General features: G+C 45.3%; 1 protein-coding gene across 1 annotated transcript in view; it reads right to left on the bottom strand.

The window, feature by feature from the left end:
* The window catches only part of BUB1B (BUB1 mitotic checkpoint serine/threonine kinase B), a 21662-nt gene that overhangs the window by 729 nt on the left and 1281 nt on the right, over positions 1 to 19652 (bottom strand). The window contains exons 2-22 of the mRNA XM_010140889.1: positions 19078 to 19137; positions 18700 to 18844; positions 17599 to 17795; positions 17329 to 17507; positions 17038 to 17228; positions 14999 to 15093; positions 12286 to 12512; positions 11908 to 12017; positions 10587 to 10684; positions 10215 to 10267; positions 9776 to 9856; positions 9450 to 9534; positions 8993 to 9095; positions 8142 to 8428; positions 7056 to 7222; positions 6189 to 6335; positions 5917 to 6029; positions 5473 to 5637; positions 4640 to 4782; positions 3411 to 3582; positions 2923 to 3029 (exon numbers count right to left, since the gene is read on the bottom strand). Of these exons, the coding sequence (XP_010139191.1) occupies positions 2923 to 3029; positions 3411 to 3582; positions 4640 to 4782; positions 5473 to 5637; positions 5917 to 6029; positions 6189 to 6335; positions 7056 to 7222; positions 8142 to 8428; positions 8993 to 9095; positions 9450 to 9534; positions 9776 to 9856; positions 10215 to 10267; positions 10587 to 10684; positions 11908 to 12017; positions 12286 to 12512; positions 14999 to 15093; positions 17038 to 17228; positions 17329 to 17507; positions 17599 to 17795; positions 18700 to 18844; positions 19078 to 19137 (2925 nt within the window). The remainder of the gene's footprint in view (positions 1 to 2922; positions 3030 to 3410; positions 3583 to 4639; positions 4783 to 5472; positions 5638 to 5916; positions 6030 to 6188; positions 6336 to 7055; positions 7223 to 8141; positions 8429 to 8992; positions 9096 to 9449; positions 9535 to 9775; positions 9857 to 10214; positions 10268 to 10586; positions 10685 to 11907; positions 12018 to 12285; positions 12513 to 14998; positions 15094 to 17037; positions 17229 to 17328; positions 17508 to 17598; positions 17796 to 18699; positions 18845 to 19077; positions 19138 to 19652) is intronic.

The following is a 19652-nucleotide window of genomic DNA, read 5'->3' as shown; positions in this document are numbered from 1 at the left end:
GGGAAAGAGGTAAATCGTATCCCCCCATTTGCAAGTTCACAGGTCAGTTCTAAAGGAAAGCTGCAAGAGAAAGAAACAAGTGATTTACAGGCAGTTTTACTTTTTTTCCTTGCCTTCCAACTGACAGAGTTCTCATAGAGGTAACATTTCAAAGACAATTAATAGCAATAAACCTCCTCTCCCACAGACAGACCCACACAACACGAATAGAAAGGTTGACTGACTCACTAGAGTCTCAGCACACTGCTGGGAGAGGTAACCCTTTGTTCTCCAGCCTCGCACTGCAGTCCAGACACTGCACGGCTTCTGACTACTGAAGCGCTTTTCTCCCTCAAGCCAGGAGTTCCACCAGCTTTTGAACAAATCATCTGCCTCTGCTTTCTCTAAGTGACTCACACAACAGCAGCAGCCACTCTCAGAACGGAGCGGGACAGTGCTATTACACTGGTGACATTCTCTAAAATAATGAAGTCATAGAGAACCTGAGCAAGAAAAAAATATGCAAAACTTGAGGTCATTTCCTTCATGGACTGAGACAAGGAAGAGGCACAGCTGCAGAGAAGATGTGTTGGTGAGGAGGTCTAAGCAGTTATGAGTAACAAAAATAGTCCTAAAAATTCAAACCCAGCTTCCACATTCTACCTCCCATAAGCCTGCACAGATGAAGGTGCCTAAAATAGTACAGAAAAAAAAAATCAAAACCCTAAAACCGCTCCTGGAACTGAAAAACCTTCAAAGACATCCTTTAACAACAGGACCATGCCAAAGCCTCTCTCCTGACAAACAGGTTGTAACCTTATAGTAAGGCTCAAAGGTGAGAAAAGAATCTTGATCCGAATTCACCTGCTGCCTTCCCAGGAGCCTGCTCCAGCGCTGACGGCAGCGCTTTGCCTTCGCCCAGCTCCTCTGGAGGGGGTTCTGCTTTACTGAGCGCCTTTGGCTCTAGCAGAACTATTCCGTGCTTTGCCTCACAACTCCCCGCCGCTTCAGGGCTTTGCTGAACTGGTACTAAATTTAGTGGCTCTACCAGTCACTCCACTACATTTAAACTTGGTTAATACTTAATTTTTCAGTTCTTTTTTAAAAGCTTTCCTAAGATAAGGAGGCTGTTGTGTTTAACACCAGTCAGCCTTCTCATTAGAAGCCTTCTTTCTACTTGGCACTGCCTAAATTCTCAGAGGAAAGTTACCCTCTCGATACAGCCCTCAGAAAAGACCCTACCAAACCCAAACCAAACCCCAAAGAAGCCATAAGCCACGGCCAGGCCACTCATAAACCTTTTAGCAGAAAGGACAGAAGGAACCTGATCTTTACCAACGAAAAGTAGAATTGCTAAGAGCAGCAGGAAAAGGAATCCTGTGTGTCTGTGGTTGTTCACGCGTCCCTCCCTCATTGATGCTGTTGATACAACACTTCAGACTCGTGTGGCTCCAGCTGCAGTAGCTCAATTTAATCTCTTGCAGAATTAAAAATTTAAATAATTTTTAAGTTATCTTTTAACAAGGCAACGCTTATCAGAGCCCCGTCCCTCTATCCTGACAGAATATTGTTAAAAAAAGATCGTGTTCTGACAGAATTTTATCTACAGGAGCCCTATTCTGCAGAGCAGGTGAGATTTACAGCGCTCAACAACGTGTGATGTCAGAGGATGTCAGCAGAGAGCAAAGCCAGCCTCCATCAATGATTTAGTTATTGCCTTTTTTTTTTTTTTTTTTAGTTTTTTTTGGAAAAAAGGCGGTAAAGGCAATAGCCAGCCCCCAACAATGATTTAGTTATTGCCTTTTTTTTTTTTTTTTTTAAGTATTTCTGGAACAAAGGCAGTATAGGACATGTATTTACTGCCGACCTATACATCACTGACATCTCTTGAGTGATTTTGTTCTGCGCAGCCCAGTCCTCCAAGTGGATCCTCTGAAGAAAACACAACAGCTACAGGGTGCAGCCTGCCAGGCACAGCGAGGACTCTCAGCCTGCCACAGCCTCCTAACTGCTGCCAGCGGGACAAGAAACACACATATATGCCCAGTAAAGGGAAAAAAAAAAAGGCATTTTTCCCCTGTCCACAGCTTAAGCTGAGGTTTTTTTCATGGGTTGAACACCACAAGACAGGAGGACTAAGCAGTGCAGGTTGCAGGGAACTGGACCATCCCAGCTTGGTGGTGGGTTTCCTTAAGCACTGCTTCTAGAAGAACACCCACACACTCCACCAGCCAGAGTGCAGACCCCTGCCACATAACTTCTGTCTTGAGCAGAGAGTTCTGGAAAATCCTTATGAACCGCTAAGGCACAGAATTCTGCAGGATGTGACTAAAAATGAGCGACTGTTCAGCTTAAGAATGGACAACGGGCAGATGAAGGCAGAGGAGTCTCCTAGCCAAAAGACGTGGCTAAGAGCAGTAGAAATCAACACCTGAGGACTAACAGCAGCGTCCAAAAAGAAGCTACTTGCACACACACCTTAACTTTTAAATTATTTCCTTCTTGCACACGTGTTTGTGACTCTTAGACAGAACCCTGGCATCAGGGTCTTTGCAGCCCTGCCATAAAGCCTAGAATGGAAAAGCAGGAAACCAGAATAACCTCCATTCCTAAAGCAACATACCCATGGCATTTTTTCCCCCTTCTCACCACCCACCCACTTACAAACCTCACAAGCTTGGTCAAGTGACAAGAGAGACTCGAGCAGTCTGGGCTGAAAGGATAGAACTGGGACTGTTACACTCACGCTCATCTAAAAATCCTCTTACACAGCGCTCTGGCTACTCTAAAGCTTCAAAGTTTAAGGCCCCACAGAACTAATGGTGTTGGCAACAACAGCATGAGGTTCTGTGTTCTAAGCGTTGAAGATGGTACTGCTGTAAAGGGAGGGAAGTTAGAAGGCAGCTGTTGTTTCCTAGCAGCCTCCTCTGCAGAAAGACTTACTTGGATACATTCTGGCTGATCTTCCAGATGGAATTCTCTTGATAGACCTGGATGTGGTCCCCGAACAGCATCAGATGGGTGATATCTGCAACGCCAACCAAGTCCACCTGCAAGCACAACCAAGAGCAGGACGTTCGGCTTCTGCCAGTTCCTGCAGCCCACCACAGCTTCTGCTGCTGATGCTTTGACACACTTAAACCTGTGTCGGTTTTTGTGTCAGAACCTGCCAGAGACCTGCCTAGCAAGAAAACTTCAAAAAGTACGATTCTGGTGGTCTTAAAGGTTCCTAAAGAAAACGCAGCAGTCACAGGCACTCAGCAGCCCTGCTAGCCCCTACACTTAATGCTAGAGATTGAAATCAGATGAAAAATTCTCTTTATTCTTTATTTATTGATTAGAGCTTTCCACAGCGTTTGCAAGACATTACAAATCTCTATTTTAAGTTAAGAGAACACAGAAACCAGAAGTCCTGCTAAACAGAGACTCACCTGATAAGGAAGAGAACTTTTTGCCAGAAGCTGTTGTCCATGAGGGGTCTGAGATATGGGAAAGCTGTTGGGCAAAATTCCTCGAGGCTGTAATCTCAAATCCAGACTGTGAGAGAAGTCCACTATCTTCAGAGCTCTCGTCATCTCATCGTTAGCAAACGGCTCACAGATCCTGAGCACAGGAATCAAAGCAGGTGCAAGACAATGAAAGGAAGAGCGCAGTGGAGGTGAGTCTTAGCTATGTCAATGCTCCCCTCTGACGGTCAGCTTAAGAAGTGCCGCTGACAGGACCACCCTCATGGGGGACCAGCAGGTGTGAAGCTTAGAGATGATGCTGGTATCTCCAGAGTAAGCAGCAGGAAACATTAAAGGGTTAAGGATGACCCTGTTTTGAAATTTGTCCCAGTTCTCTGAAACACAGTTGGTGCAACAGGAGAACAGGGTAACGTTTAGCAATTCTCCCTCTACTTCGAGATCTTGGAATACTTTATAAAAGAAAGAATTAGGCTTCATCATGTTTTAACGACCCTTTCTTAGTCCACACACTAGGGAGGACAACGAGAAGGGGCCAGGAGGAGTATCCGAACCAGTGAGAGCGCGCTGCCAAGCCAGCAACACCAACACAGGATGGGTGCGCCCTAAGGGACGTGCAAGACAATCCATTGGGGCGAGGAGGATGATCCGAACCAGTGAGAGCCCACTGCAAAGCCAGCAACACCAACACAGGATGGGTGCGCCCTAAGGGACGTGCAAGACAATCCATTGGGGCATGTGAGGAAAATATTAGAACTTCAGCAGTATGCGTAATTTATAAATAAATTATAAAAGAGTTATAAAATTACATATAAAGACATTATAAATAAAATATTTTGGGGTGTGCATGTGGGTGACTGTAGGTTCAAAATAAATTTCAAGTTAATAGCTCTGGTTAATGTATCAGAGAGGACTAAGAACACCCTCAGTGGATTTATTCTCATGGAATTACATCTGAATCATCAGACATTCCAAGTTACCACCTTCCCACGCCTAGTTCACAGACCACATTCCAAGGGATACGTGACTTTTGTTAACATAATGTGGGAAAGAGCTTGAAGAAAACTAGATCTGCGCCTCAGGTTCGAGCCTACAACGCTGGACAGCACCATCAGAGCAGCTACAAGAGAGACTACAAAGCACAAGAGCTGGAGCTGAGCGTTACATATCCTCCCCGTTCACACACAGAGACAAACCTGTCTCCCAGAAAGAACACCTCTGGACTCAGGTCTCCATGGACAATCTCTGCTTTGTGGAGCTTCTCTACCACTCCCAGAAGATCATAAACCACGAATAGAATAACTTCCTCTGTGACGGACTTGCGGCCACGAATAACGTCCTGAAACAGGGAACAAACAGGTATCTATTTGCCGCTCTACCTTACGTGAAATATTTATAGCTCACCTTTTTTTCCCTTAATCTAAACCGAGATAACAGTCCTACCCTCAATTCAGCATAATCAGATTTTGCTCATGATCAGCCCAGCCAGAATTAAGAGAACTCACAGACACTATTATTTAGAAGCAGACAGCAGATCATGAGGAGGAAATTGAACTGAAGGCTGAAATCACTATCTAATTTGTATCCTGTTCATATGCAACAATTCAAAATGCATTTGAGAGACTTTATTTATAGTGTGAATCCCTCAGCAAGACCCTAAAGGCTACGATCTTGCTAGAGGAGACTGGAACTCATTGAAAGATGCCAAGTTAAACAAGAGAGTTAGATGCAAACCTTGCTGTGGAATAACCTGTGGTTCTTGGCTCAGGTCCTTTATCACTCATGAATAAAGAAAATGTGAAAAACTCCCTCAAGTTTGTCTCTGAGAAGCAAATGATCTACGAATGAGAAACTGGCTCTAACTAAGGCTACAACAGACAGTCCTAATCTGTGCATAAATAAACCCCAGAGGATCGAGGTTGCAGGATTAAACCATGTAACGCTATCTTCGGTGCTGGGCGTAACCCACTGACGGCACCTAGGCAGGGGTCACCATCTCTCCAGCCGTATGAGGCTCATCTGTACTGACCCCAAGCGTGAAGCGGTTGATGTCCCTGTGCAGAAGAGCGCAGCCATCTTCGTACAGGTAACAGCTGCAACTCTCGCTGAAGCTCTGGTCAAAGTCAGCTCTGGTCAAACGCTCCTGCAGCTGAAGCGTGATATAAAAATCCCAAGGCACAGGCTGAGAATACACCTACGAGAAGGTACATAAGAAGAACAGTTATTTTTGGAATAAAGCAAAAATTGCTCATCTTCATATTCTTCTCACTCTCTTTTTTTTCCTCCCCACTTTACCAAGACAACGTTTTCCACAGTCAGAGCTTTTAATCTCCATCAGAGACAGAGAAACTTGAAGCAGCAAACTTCATACATGGAATTCAGAGACTAAGACCAAACTTACATTTTACTTTCTATTGGCTGAGGAGATTTTAACATTTCACACTTCTTGTATAATAACCAGCACACGCGTTACCTTTATCACAAACCCCTTTGCATCCAGCTGGGGAAAGTTACGGAGAATGGCAAAAACCATCTTGTATTCTTCGCTAGTCCAATACTGCCATTTGATAGAGTACGTCTCATCCCCTGTTGGGAAAGGTTACACTTAGGAGCTGTCAGAGGACATGTGTGTGCCCAGGCTGCTCAAGTTATTACCCATCTGTACTTCAGACCAGGGAGGGTGAACAGGAAGCATCTCTCAAACCAACTAGAGCATAAATGCACTGCGCTGTCTGGCAGCCCTACCTAGCTCAACATCTTTTTCGAGCTCCACGACTGGCAGAGGATCAGTCTCCTGATGGAAACCCAGAGCAGCAGTCAGAGATGCTGGCAGAGGGTCCAAGAGCTTTTTACGCTGCTCAGCACTCCACAAGAGGCGACTCGCATCATCACCTGGGAAGACAAGTAACAGACACAGAGGAGCTGTGACGGCGTAGAGTCTGTGACAAGGTCCCACCTGTCTAGAAGCAACCTGGTTTGGAAAGCGTTCTATCTGCACCACCTTCCAGCAAGTCAGTTAATCTCTGATAGTTTTTTTGTCCTGTGAAGTGACCATGACCCTCCCCCTACTCTCTCATCACGAGGTCTCAATGATTCTACTGCGGCACCATGTAAAATTTACCTTCCACAAGAGACAAAGCTGTGACATGGAGAAGTTACTCCTGCTCAGCCACAGCAGAGCTCACGCATTTTGAGAATTAACACTCCTTCTTTAAACCAGGGTCCAGAGGAAGCATCAGTTTGTGATTTTCAAATGAAGGGGTTTATTGAAACTCGCTCCTCTGAATACAGCAGGGGTTTTATTTAAGGGAAACAAAGTTGGACTCCAGCTCTGCGGCTCACTGCAATGTAAAAATGTAATGGTTTTACACACTCCCTGCTTTAATACCTTAAATAACTTCTCCATCATATTAAAACATCATCTTTTGGATGCTGACAGGCACCTTACACTGTGTTCCTCACCACCACTTCTGACAAGAGACATGAGTTCAGTCACAAGTCAAAGTGATGGAAATAGAAAGAGCAGAACGCAGCAGCACAGGGTAGTGACAGCAGTGAGTTGTTGCGAGTGCCACCCAGTTCAGTACTGACCACAAATGTTTTCAGTGACACCTCCAGAATCTGTAGCCACTTCAGCAGGCAAGCTCTGAGCAAGTTCCAGCTTCTCTGGGATATGCAGGTCCTTCACAGTACATATTTGTGTAACAGAGGAAAGAGAAGATCCCGAGACAGAACCACCTGACGAGCGAGTATCTTCCAGGCTTGCTTCCATGATGGGGCTGTAAACAAAGCCAGCAACCTTTCAGACTAAGACACAGTGTCTAGATGATGCCAGCCTAATGACTGCAAAGGGATACTGAGCCCTGCCAGGCTTCGGGAGGTTAAAGAAGCCCTTTCCCATCCTTGGTGGAAACCCAATAGTTATATCAGAGCTTTGTTTAGCTTCAATGACTGTTCGTACTCAGAATCAGTCTACAGATTAATTTTGACTTCTTCCATTCAATGACCGCTACAACAGAAGACATACTGCACGTTTATTACTCCGTTACCAAAACTCAGACCTCCCCTGCTTCCAAAGCACTGGAGGGGGCTAACTCTTGCTCTTCCTTCCCAATAGCATGGGCATGGATTCCCAACTCACCAAGTGCACACCCACCTTTCTGCAGCACAGTGTTCACGTTCACCTGCTAACAGCCAGCAAACCCAGCTCTGCTCTGAGTTAAGAAACGCCCATACAGCAGATGCGTTGTCTTCCCAGTGATAACAAACAGGAAGTTGTTTGCCAGGTTTTTTTTTCTTCTCTCCAGCTTTTCTCCTCCACAGAAATCTAAGCCATCCTCACCAGATGCATTTTATATACTAAAATAACTACGGAAGCATACGAGTATAAAAAGAACTGATGATTCTACTTTTAATCTCTGGTTACAAAGACAGAACATGGTTATTAATGTCTTTGCGAGTTATTTGGTAGACAAGCCCGGAGTCAGGTCCCGCAGCAGCAATGCTGAAAAGCCAAGTGGGCTTGGTATTACCTCTTACATCTGCTCAAGGCAAACCAGACAGCAAGCTGGAGAAATGGCTGTCTCCAGTATGTTCCGAGCTCCTCTGAAAATTGATTCTTTAGCAACAGAATAGTAAAGCCACAACCAACAAAAGACACACAGGAAAAAGGGCTTAAGATGCTTTGCTGTCCATTACCTCAGTTTGTTTACACAAAGAGCTTCGTTGTATGCTCCCTCGCAAACCAGCGTTTCCTGAGCCAGGGGCGCGCTCTTAGACTCCGGACTGTCTTCCTTCAGGACACTCTGAGAGAGAGCAGGAGCTGGGACTCTCTGAGCTACCATGCCATGAAAGGGCGTCGAGGCCAGATGGGCAGCCCTGACAAAGTCACACGTGTCTTCTGGGTTGGCACAAAGGGTTTTGTTCTTGTAGGAGCCTGTCACAATTGCATCTTCCGTCAGGGGTTCAATTCCATTCAGCTCATCCTGGAAAAAGTAGGAAGAATCAGTGAAGAGCCTGTAGATCTTACTTTTATTTAAAACCTGAACCTTTCTCACCCCTTTCTTCCACCCCACCGCCTTCCGACATCAATCTGACACTCGGTCTTCACAGACTTGTATTGTCCGAGCCCAGAGGCTTGTCTGGGTCTGAACCTTTCTCACCCCTTTCTTCCACCCCACCGCCTTCCGACATCAATCTGACACTCGGTCTTCACAGACTTGTATTGTGTCTGGATGCATGGCAAGAAAGTGGATGGAACTGGAGGCACTAAGAATGCAACTCTTCATCACACAAACTCTTTAGAAATTCGTCATGAGTAATCTCGGTCACTCATCAGCTGCTTTAACCGTCATCCTGTACTGGCCACCTTAGAGCCTAATGAAAACATGACATTTCCAGGGCAATTTTAACATCACCCATTCAAGTACTGCCTCGCCAGACAGGCGTGCAGAATCCTCGCTTAGCCCAGCCAGTCTCCCCTCAACAGCAGGATGTTCTGTGCTGGCTTCTTGACAGGAAACCTGCTACAGGGTGAACTGGTTCCTTACACAGGCTTCCGGTGGAACATTTTCCTTTGCAGTTAGAGACTCCGAAGGTTTCCGATCAGCAAGAGGCCGCTGGGCACTGTTCTGTGTACAATCTGCAGAGCAACTAAGATAAAGTTATATTTCATTAAGTATTTGTTAGAGTAGCTTCTGATCTTCAGAGATTCCTCTCAAGACTAAGTCTACCAGCAATTTCAATCTACCACTTTCTACTGCAGAACTACCGAGAAGGTGCCATGTATACAGCAATCTGAAAGGAAGGAAGCTTATCTAGCAGCTTCGACAGTTCTAGATTGAGGAGGAACAGGAGAGGAACATCATGGACTTGACTAATGAAATAAAAAATACACGTATCAACAAAACAAAAAGCCACCCCACACCCATACAAGAAACTGTGCTGCATTTCAGCTGCTACTTCAAATGTCCCTCCCTCTGAAACCCAGGTCTTGACTAATTCTACCTTATATTCTGATTTGCTGAAGTAGAGGATTCATCAAAAATGGCGAAAGCCATAACAGGCGCCGGTGGGGGAAGGAGGCCCACATCTGCAAAGAAAACCCAAGAGTCTGTATGATACCAGCAGTTTTTCCGCTGCAGTGTAGCCAACACCACTGAAACATTTAATACACCGCCTTAGAAGTACCCGTCCTAGCAGAAGTTACAGAACTGACATTTAAAGAAGCCTCTTCAAAAAGGTGTGGTTCTGTCGTGGTAACGAGCCACACTTCCACCACCATACCATGCCAGCGACCTTGCTCTTCGGAGGAGACCCTTCAGAATCCGTACCTTTTTTCCCAAGGCTAGCCTTGCCTCTCTGTTCCTCCTGTCCATCCTCCGAGTCCAAAACCGCACCTCCCCTTCGTGGAGCTGGGTGTACATGGAGAGACTGGACAACCTCTGCCAAAGGGAACAGGAGTCACTTTGGGTCAGAAGGCAATGTCTTTAGCACACACCTTCCCAACAGGGAACCAAGCATGCCATTTCTGACTGTATTCTTCTTCCAAACCCCCGGAGGAAAAAGGACTTAAGACAGTGACTGTTCCCAGGCCTCAGCTGCTTGGTCTTTCGCTGGAGATGGTCAAAGGCACTACCAGCACCTTCTCATTGTATTCTTTGAATCCACCTAGACTTTGGGGGTCAGTTTGTCACAGTCTTGCTATTCCCATCAAAGACACTTCCCTTTAGCACAGCCTTCTCCTTAATGATAAAAAAAGTCAATACTTACCCTCAGCACAAGACGGTTTATGGAGTTTGGCATCTTCAAATACCTGGAACTCACTGTGAAAGAGATACAAACTTGTTTCTTCTATTTTACACACCTTCACAAAACATAATCACGCTCTGCACGCAGAGTGTGCTGCTTGTAGGAAGTTAACATCCCCCAGACAAAGGATCAGAACTATAACAGCATCTGTAATCCTCTGTCTACAGGCTGATGCCGAGGGGTGTTTTCCTTTCTGCCTGCAGAAACAGGCTGGTTTTTAGTGATCCACAACTACCTACCCCCAGAACAGGCTGGCTGCTGGTGAACCATGTTACCCAGAACTAACTACCCCCACAAATTCTCTCATCACTGGCAAAGCGAATCGTGTATTACCTCTCCAACTGAGGCTGTTTCTCCCCAACTCCCATCGCACTGGAAGAAGTAGATCCTTGTGGTCCCAAAGGCGGCGAAGCTTCTGTTATCTCCGTTGGCTGTAGAAACAAAACCATAATTTGTGATTCCATCACTGTAGAACCAAACTATGCCACAAGAAGGAAAAGCTTGAAAATAATTATTTAATTTGTTATTTGCAAGGTAAAGCTGGTGCTTAACCCTAACTAGCAATGGCAGACCAAAGTATACTTGCTTGGAAGATACTCTGCTCAGCACTGGTCTGCACAGAAAAGGGAGAAGCAATCCAGTACATAATAGAGCCTACTGCGGTCGATAAAACCCGATTCAGATGGGGCCTTGCGTGCTGGTCTTGGCTGGGACAGAGTTCCTTTTCCTGCCAACAGACCAGCTGGTGCTGTGTTTTGTATTTTTGACCAAAAGAATGCTGTTTTGGCTGCTGCTGAACAACTCTTACGCAGCATCAAGGTCTTCTGTTTTTCATGCTGCCATCCCAGCGAGGAGGCTGGGGGACGAGCTGGGAGGGGACACAGCTGACCCCAACCAACCAACCCATGCTACATCATGCTCAGCAATAACATCTGGAGGAACAGGGACATTCAGAATTCTGGCATTTGTCCTCCCAAGTAACTGTTACACAAGGAGCCCAGCTCTTCTGGAGATGGCAAATGCCTGCCTGCCGATGGCAAGCAGGGAGTTCCTGCCAGTTTGCTCTGCTTGCCTGCACAGCTTTCGGTTTACCTGTTGAACTGCCCTTATCTTCACCTTTACCCTTCCGATTTCTCTTTCCCATCTCACTGAGGGGGAGGAAGGAAGCAGGGGGTGCTGCTTCATTGCCTACTGGGTTAGCCCACTCCACCTGGCAGCCCTTCACTCCTTTCCCCAGATCCAGTTTCTCCTGCCTTCTTTTGCACTACAACTCCTCTATATAAAAGGAAACCACACATAAGAGTTTAAAAAGCAATTTGCCCTTTACTTAAAAATCTTCAGAAGTTTAAACCTTAGCATAAGGTGTCTTGGATTGTTAAATAACTCATCAATACTTGTAAAGTAACACTACAACACTTCAACTCTTTGATTTACATTCCTACAGCAAAAGGATGAGTCCTGGGGACAAGCAGGGGAGGAGGAAAAATATTTCTGTCACTTACTGGGTGATGTGTGTGGACAGACTGAGGCATCCTTTCAGAAAAGGTTTAAGAAACGTAAGCCAAAGAGAAACTTCTTAGATCTTGTTCCTCCTTTGGTACTTTGACTTAAAATAGCAGCTCTTTGACAAAGAACAGTTCCATGAGGACAATACCTGTTCCTGCGGTTGCTGCTGCTTGTCATCTTTCTTCTTTAACTTCTTCTCCAGCTCCTCAATTTTCCTTTGTATCTCTTCCTTCTTCCGCGCTATGGCCTGCATCTCCTCTATGGAAGAAAAGCTTATAAAGCACAACACCTATTTCACACGCGATCTGGGGTAAAGCCTAAACCATTTCTGAAGGGGCTAAAACCTCTGGTCTTCTTGCCCAGTTTCACAGCTTTTGTGTAAAGCTGTCAGATACGCTGCTGCCTCTGTACCTCAGAGCAGCCAAATAACTATTTCTGTAGAAAAAGAAAGGGTTGAGATGACAGAACTAAGCATAATTTTCTGATTCCATCTCAAAGTCTTGAGTCACCCCGTTTTGAAGCGCACCTTCCATTTTCTTCTTTGCCTTCTTTCGGTAGATTTCGGCTCGGATCTCTTCCAAAGAGAATTCTTCGACGCCAGCATAAACTTTGTCTTTGCAGTACATCACCACCTCTTGCTTCTCCTGAGCACCCTGCTGGTGATTTTGCACCCGCTGTAGCGGGTCCTCCTCTTTCTCAGGTTTGCGAGCACTCAAAACGCGGTTTATGCTGGGTTCGATTTTGCAGGGAGTCCTGAAACGACACACAGGTATCTCTTTGGTTACCTGTACTTCACTGGAACCCAGGACACAGGCGTAGGAGAGAAAACGGCCGATTGCAGAATCTAGCTGTAGAACAAAGACATTCTGTTCTGCTAACAGAAAAAACAAACACGAGAAATGGAATGACAGCACACAAACGAAGCTTTCCAACTGAGAATTGTGCCATCAAAACCCAAACTTGAGTGTTGATGAGGCCCAGTCAAGGCAAATAACCTCTTTGGGTTCTCTGAAGTGCTGGGCGTTCTGGAGTAGGACCCGCGTTCACCTTGGCTCCACCGAGCTGTGTGACCACACCAGTGACAAGTCCCAACTCACCCTGCAAACCAGAGTTTATCTGCGGCAGAAGCAGCAGCAGAGGGACTTAAAACTGGAAGATGTTGGACTAGATTGAGCCTGGCATTTTAGGTTAAGGAAAAAAAGATTTAATATGCAAGAGGGGAATTTGTTCAAAAAATATTTTTCACTCCAGATGACAGAAATTAAGTACCCCATGACAAAAAAAACCACAAAACCCCCCACAAAAACCCATCGCTGTACAGTGAAAGGAGGCAGCAGCAGCTTGAAAGTGCTTTCTGGAAGCGCTACATGCTACTTTCAGGAGAGAGGAGCCAGAATTTGTACAGTTTTACAGCCACCAGTAAGGCAGGTGACTCCAGCAACCACCTGAACCTCCACGAACGATGATCTGAACAAGTTGTTACCAAAAATTCGGAAGAAAAACTCTTTAACACTGATGCAGCATTAAGAAGCAGCATTTTCTTATCAGCGCCAGGTGCAAGGGGTATCTCTTCCCCAAATCTCACACCCCATGTGCTGCCCCAGCCAAAGCTTATATCACCCAATTACACACATATTCATTATTTTCCCCAAAATAATCATACATATTCAAAAACTAATTAATAATTTTGCAGAGCTATTACACATGCAGCTTGAGTATCAGTCTCCGAACAGCTCAGCTCGCACTTTCTCTTCTGTTTTGTCGTCTTCTGTACCATAGACTTTTAGTTTAGATTTTTTTTCTCATTCCTTTCCCAGACCGCCAAGGTTTTCACATCTCTATTGTACAGACTAGTATTTACAAGGTAACATAACAAAGTGACCTTGGGAAGAGCAGGAGCTGTGTAGTCTGGTAAAGGTCCACGCAGGGCATGGCGCCAGACGTCTGCTGGGGTTTGCATGTGAACAAACCCACCACTCTAAGACCATCTGGGAGATTGTGAGGCAAACTGATGTTCCCAATGGTTGGGGTTCTTTTTTGGTGTGTTCTACAGCTTTTATTGATGGGGGTGAGCTTATTAGCAGCATCACTACAGGGTCCTTCCACCCAGATCTCAGTATGACAACTGATGGCATGATTTGTGTCACATTCACACAATTTAAACGCAACACCTTCAGGCTTGATTTGGCTGATGGCCATGGCATCACGAGGAATTGGACTCAAAGGCAGAAAAAATTAAGAAATCTGCCTTTAAACTTTCACCTGCATGGTATAAAAGTAAGTACAAGCTCTCTGCTGAGGCTGCTGACAGCTAGTTCAGCATGATGTTCGGTTCCACCTCCTCCTTCCTCTTCCCTGGGATAAAGAGACGCTGCCTTCTGCAAGTAATAAGCATTCATCCCAGAGAGACCAGTGCATCACGAGATCTGCATCCACGGCATCACTGACTTTCAGGAGCAGGAAGAAGTGTTACGGCTTAGACAGAAACTTAATTTTTTACATATTGAACGGAATAGTGCTATGTCCTTGGTCTGAGCTACTCCACAGGCCACGTGGACACACAACAGGCACAGGAAAAACCCAGGCTGTTAGGGACCTTCTGGCATTCTTCGGTCACACACAATTCAGAGCAGAGGAAGCTGTCTGCAACAGCAAACGTTCTTTCCACTCCTCTTCTAGGAAGAGCCCATGCATTCCCCCACCATCACAAGTCACAAAATAAGGAAATTGGGCAGCTTTGCAAAATGGTGCATTTTGCTCTGCTCTGACAAACCAGCGCAACCACGTCTGTGGGAACCGATCAGCGTTTCAGAGCGGGCTGCACAGGCAGAGGGTAATTTCAGGCCAAGCAGCACACTCCTCCCCAACCTCAGCAACTGTTGTCATGGGAACTCGGATGCAGAATAAACTCCACCTAGAGCTCAGAGCTCCCAACACAGGCAAACAGCAACAAGCCTGTCTCGATTCAGGGCTCAGCAATCAGCATCTAAAGAGAGGTGACTGGTGTGGTGTAAACGTACCGAGCTACGCTATCAAACAAATTAGCATAAATAAATTGGACACAGACTGCCACATAACGAGCAGCGGCAGTCAGATACTGCCCATGTCCTCACACATCCTCCTCTGAAGCCTCTGCCATCAAGCTAAAGCACCGAGAGCTTCCAGGCTGTCAGGATTTGATGCATAATTTCCATTTTCTGATAATTCCGCATGCACTCCCCACGGCACGCTGAACTCACATGACTTGCTGCTGAGCTGACTCTTCCACATAGGGGGTGAAGCTGGGCAGCGGGCAGGGCACTTCTACACCAGAATTTGCGCTGCTGCGAGGACGCTGAGGAAGGAAAAGTCACTGTTAACAGCTTAAAGATTCATTTTCAGACTCTGCACTCCTTGACACCCTGAATCTCCCTTTGCCCAGCATTTGGCTCATATGTAGCTTTTGTTATTTAAAAAAATTAAACCTGATACACTTATCCAAGATTTACAAGGTTAATTCCATTCTGACACAAAAACAGTTCCAGACCATCAGCACCTAGATAAAGCAAGACACCCTCCTGCCGGGCATCCTCATCAGCACCCAGTTTCTGTCACTCTCAAGAATGCTGGTCAAGCTGGGTATTCTGGTGGCTCCTCTGCTCTGTGTTCCAGCAATGCTACAGTCCTCATTTTCCAGCTAAGACTGTCCCAGTTTTGTGATAATGTTCCTTCTGCTGCCACCAAGAACCTCCAGACTTCTCAATTTTCCTCTCAGAGACCATTTCAACACCACAAAAATCCCTTCACTGCTTCTGGGCTTCATGGTTTAAGAGAAGACTGGTGGAATTCAGTCTCGGAATGTGCTACTCTCATCTGCCTGCTTGAAATTCCCCTGGACTCCTGGGCAGGAGTTACACAGCGGGGCTATTTCAAACCGACTTCTGTTTTCTACCATTCTTCTTCGCCACCTTCACACCAGCAATAAGAGAAGCCTCTTTCCTCTGTGCAGCACTTAGTATCACAGTGCTCACAAAAGGTTATTTTTTCACTGTAACACAAGCCAGAATGAGCACCACACCTCAGTGACGGTGAATTAAACAACCTCAACTCTTCTGTTACTTGTTAGATTTAATTTAAAAAAAGCTACAAATTTCATGAAAGAGGAATCAAGAGAGCTCTAAGGACAGACAGCACAAGAATACAGAAGCATTTGGGGACCGGAATGACCGTGTTAACCAGCCCAAGGCAAGGCAACTGATAAGAAGTTCTACATTAATAATTCTTCCTCCACATTCTTCTCAGCTAAATTAAACCTGTGATTGACTGAACTTTTCCATTCAGCTAATCCAATTGCTTTGTATCTGGCAGTAATTCTTCCCAGAGTTTCCATGGATTTCAGCCCCTTTGCTTCCCTCCCCTCATCCCAGTTTTTGTTTCTAAGCTTCACTTATAATGACTTCTATGTTGAGAAGTCTAAAATAATTTAATCATCTAATTACTTTATATTCTTCCTCTCTAATCTACAAAGAACAGGGGGACACTGGGGGTTATCTAAGGATTCCTGAAACAAACTTGATTTCACAGGATTAATTTCCTTCAGATAATGTCTTGGTTCATTTCTGTAGAACAGCTGAAACACCTGTAGCACAGCTGCTTCTTTTCACATCTCCAGCATTAGTTCAAGCCACTGGAACCTACTTCCTGCCATCCTCTGTCCACCTCCTGGCAAGCTTCCCCGCATTGTCAGCATTAACAGTCCAGTGACACAGTACTACTTCAGTTCTTTTGATCTCCACTCCTCTGCTTTCCTCAAAAGCCCTTCAAAACACTTGCAGAATGCTGTACGTGCCCAGTTTACACAAGATGACAGGCAATAAGTTTTTCCTTCAGGTTGTACATGTTGTATGGTTTCAGTTTAACTCCTCCTCTCTCACAGAGCTGACTAATGGCTGGCTTCTCTCCCTCTCCCTGGCTGCTGTTTTCCCTCGTATTCCTTTTCTGCCCCTCAAACAGCGAGCCAGACTATATCTACCAATTTTTCTGCTTAGCAAAAATTATAATTTCTTGATTTAAGAACTCCAGAGAGTTTTTAAAAACTTATTCTAGCAAGATCAGCTTGCTAAACTTGAACAGGTTGCACATAGCCAGAGACTCCTTAGGAAGAAGCTAGAAAGATCCATAGCTACAAACAGACAAATGCCAACAAGGGAAAAAGAATCACCTGTCTCAGGGATCAGAAGTCGTGGGCTTACACACACACCTTCCCTCTTGCTCACTCCACCACTTCCAGATTCCTTACCCGTCCAGAGTTCCAAGGTCCTGCGCTTAGTTCATTCTCCTTGGCCCTCGGCGCTGGAGGTGCTGTCCACGGCTGTGGAGTAAGGACGGGGATCTCGGGTCCAGAAGCCGAATTCTCATCAAAGACAGCAAAACCCGCATTATTTGACAGCTGAGGAGTTTGAGCCTGGAAGCTTCTGGTTTGGTTTGTGGCTACAAGCAAAAAGATTTATGGAAATTAGCCTTTAAACTATCACACTCAAGGGCAAATTCCACCACAAGAAGATGAAACTCTTCCAATAACAATCCGTACCTTTAAGTGCATCTCCCACACGACTAATGGGGGCTCTCATATTTTTCTTCCCCTTGCCTTTTAGATCTGCCAATGAGCTTCTCTGAGGTTCTGCAGCTCCCAGAAGCTCCATATCGTTCTCATCAGGAGTTTCCTCCAGCCCCAGAAGAGTCTGCCGAGAAACTCGGGTCTGAAACTGCCTGAGAAACACAGTGGAGAAGTCACTACAGATGCCCCTGTACCAGGTACGCACTGAAGCACATAAGTGCTCCCCTTGAGCTGGAAGTCTACCTGTGATGAGACTGGAGCTTGTCCAAAGGCTCGGCCTTGCGCTGAAGACCTTCCTGGAATATCAGATCTGCTTTCTTAAAGCTTCCTCGAGCCTCAAGTATTTCTGCCCACGTGATGTAGAGCAGTGCCAGCATTGTGCCGATTTCCTGGCTGTGCAGGTAACTGTACAGATCCAAGGGCTCGTTACAATAGTTCCCCTGAAACAGCCAAATCAGTTAGCTCATCACACTGGACCACAAAGGACTCCACGTCAACGTCTGCAGTTTGACACCTGCTGCAAGTCCCCACTGGTTTCATGACAAGTCTTACAGGAGCGGTTACTTGAAAGGACATAGGATTGTTTCACGTCACAGCACACAAGGTAAAGAACAGGAATTCAACAGAAGAATAACAAGAACAACCTCTGACTCCATGCATGTATTTGTCAATGCTATTAACAACCCCTTATTCTAGCCTGTGCATTCAAAGCCAGTCATTTCTTCAGATTTTTTTTTATCTCTGATAATTCAGTGATTGAACTATGTAGTATTAGTATTTCTGAGAATAATTATTTTACCTTTGGACTGAGTATAACACATTTCTTAGTTTCAGAACTAGTAAATCAGCTCAGGAAGCTAAACCTGGAGAAACAGCTGCTTTAGGGAGACAAGAACAGCAACAAGAGCTGTAGCAAGGGAGAGAGGGCAAGAGAAGAATATGCTCAGCTTGGGTTTGCTTAAACATAGGTTGTGGACACAAGACAGTCAGAAGTTAAAATAACTGTCAGGACAGATAGAGCACCTCAATCATATCTTTACATCACTTGCTTTACTCCTTCAATAAAGAATCAAGCTCCACTTCATTCAAACGAGCTTTTCCAAAACAAAACTTACAGCTGTCCACACTGAGTGATCCTAAAAAAGGTCTGAAGGTTCTTTTGAAATCAAGCAGTGGAATTCAAGAGCAGGGAACACATTTGCAGGCAGACACTTCTAACATTGCACTAGTTGTACAACATATTCTTTGACTCTGTTGTTACAAAAATCAGCTTCACTGTGTGCAAGTGACATTAACAAGTACCAAGAAAAAGCAGCACCCCAGAGACGTTCAGAAAACACTCACAAACTTGAGCCAGAGGTTGAGATAACGAGGATCTTGGTAGTAGCGCTGCTGTTCATTGAGAGCCTTCACCGCCCTTTCCAATATCGCTGCCAGGTTACTCTCCTTCCCGCCCTGGGGGAAGGTCTGCTCTGTCCACTTGACGTACCTAGAGACAGGATATATTCATAGCACGTCAGTTCTGGACAAGACACGAGCCCGCAGTTTCTGTACAATGTAAGGAGATTTAGAAAAAAATCAGGCATAGTATTGAAGCAAGACATATTATTAAAAACTGGCATAGAATTTCTCTGTTAACAAGTTTCTTATGACATTAGAATATTTTTCCCCAGCTTTTGCCTGACCTTTCTATTCTCTCTTGTGAAACAAACAGGAACCTACCGGTCCCAGACATCCAGTGGATCATCTCCAGAGTAAAACCGGATTTCTGATTCAAACTCCCTAAAAAAAAAATAATTAAAAAATTAGCCATTCAACAAGTACATGTGTATAACTGTAAAGGGGTTTTCTACGCTGTGAATTAAGACCTTTGCTCTCACACCGTTTTCTAGGTCGATTGAACAAAAAGCCTAGCTTAGTGTACAGTTAGACTTGAGCTTTTCTGAGACAAAAGAATCGAAACCCAAGCTTTTGCACTCTTCTGCAGAAGGAAAGCATTGGAAGCGCACCATTATTTAACAAGAACAGATCCGTACCTTTCCAAAGGATATTCCCAGGAATTCGCACTACCCCAAAGCTCACGTGGGCTCCCTTCCCAGAATGCCTGTCTGTTAGGAAGAGTTACTAGCACACAGGTACACTGTGAGGTTCACTTGTGCATGAAACGTCCCTTATCTAAGTGTAGGAGGAGGCTGGAACAGACACAGGACGACGCAAAAGCCCGATGATCAGACACCTGCAGAACTGCACCAGAGCACACAGGGAAGCCACATCTAAGTGGCCACAGTGACAGTCAT

This window comes from Buceros rhinoceros, unplaced genomic scaffold, assembly GCF_000710305.1.
Source record: "Buceros rhinoceros silvestris isolate BGI_N320 unplaced genomic scaffold, ASM71030v1 scaffold41777, whole genome shotgun sequence".
Classification (NCBI taxonomy): domain Eukaryota; kingdom Metazoa; phylum Chordata; class Aves; order Bucerotiformes; family Bucerotidae; genus Buceros; species Buceros rhinoceros.
This window is presented reverse-complemented; position numbering and strand designations above follow the sequence as displayed.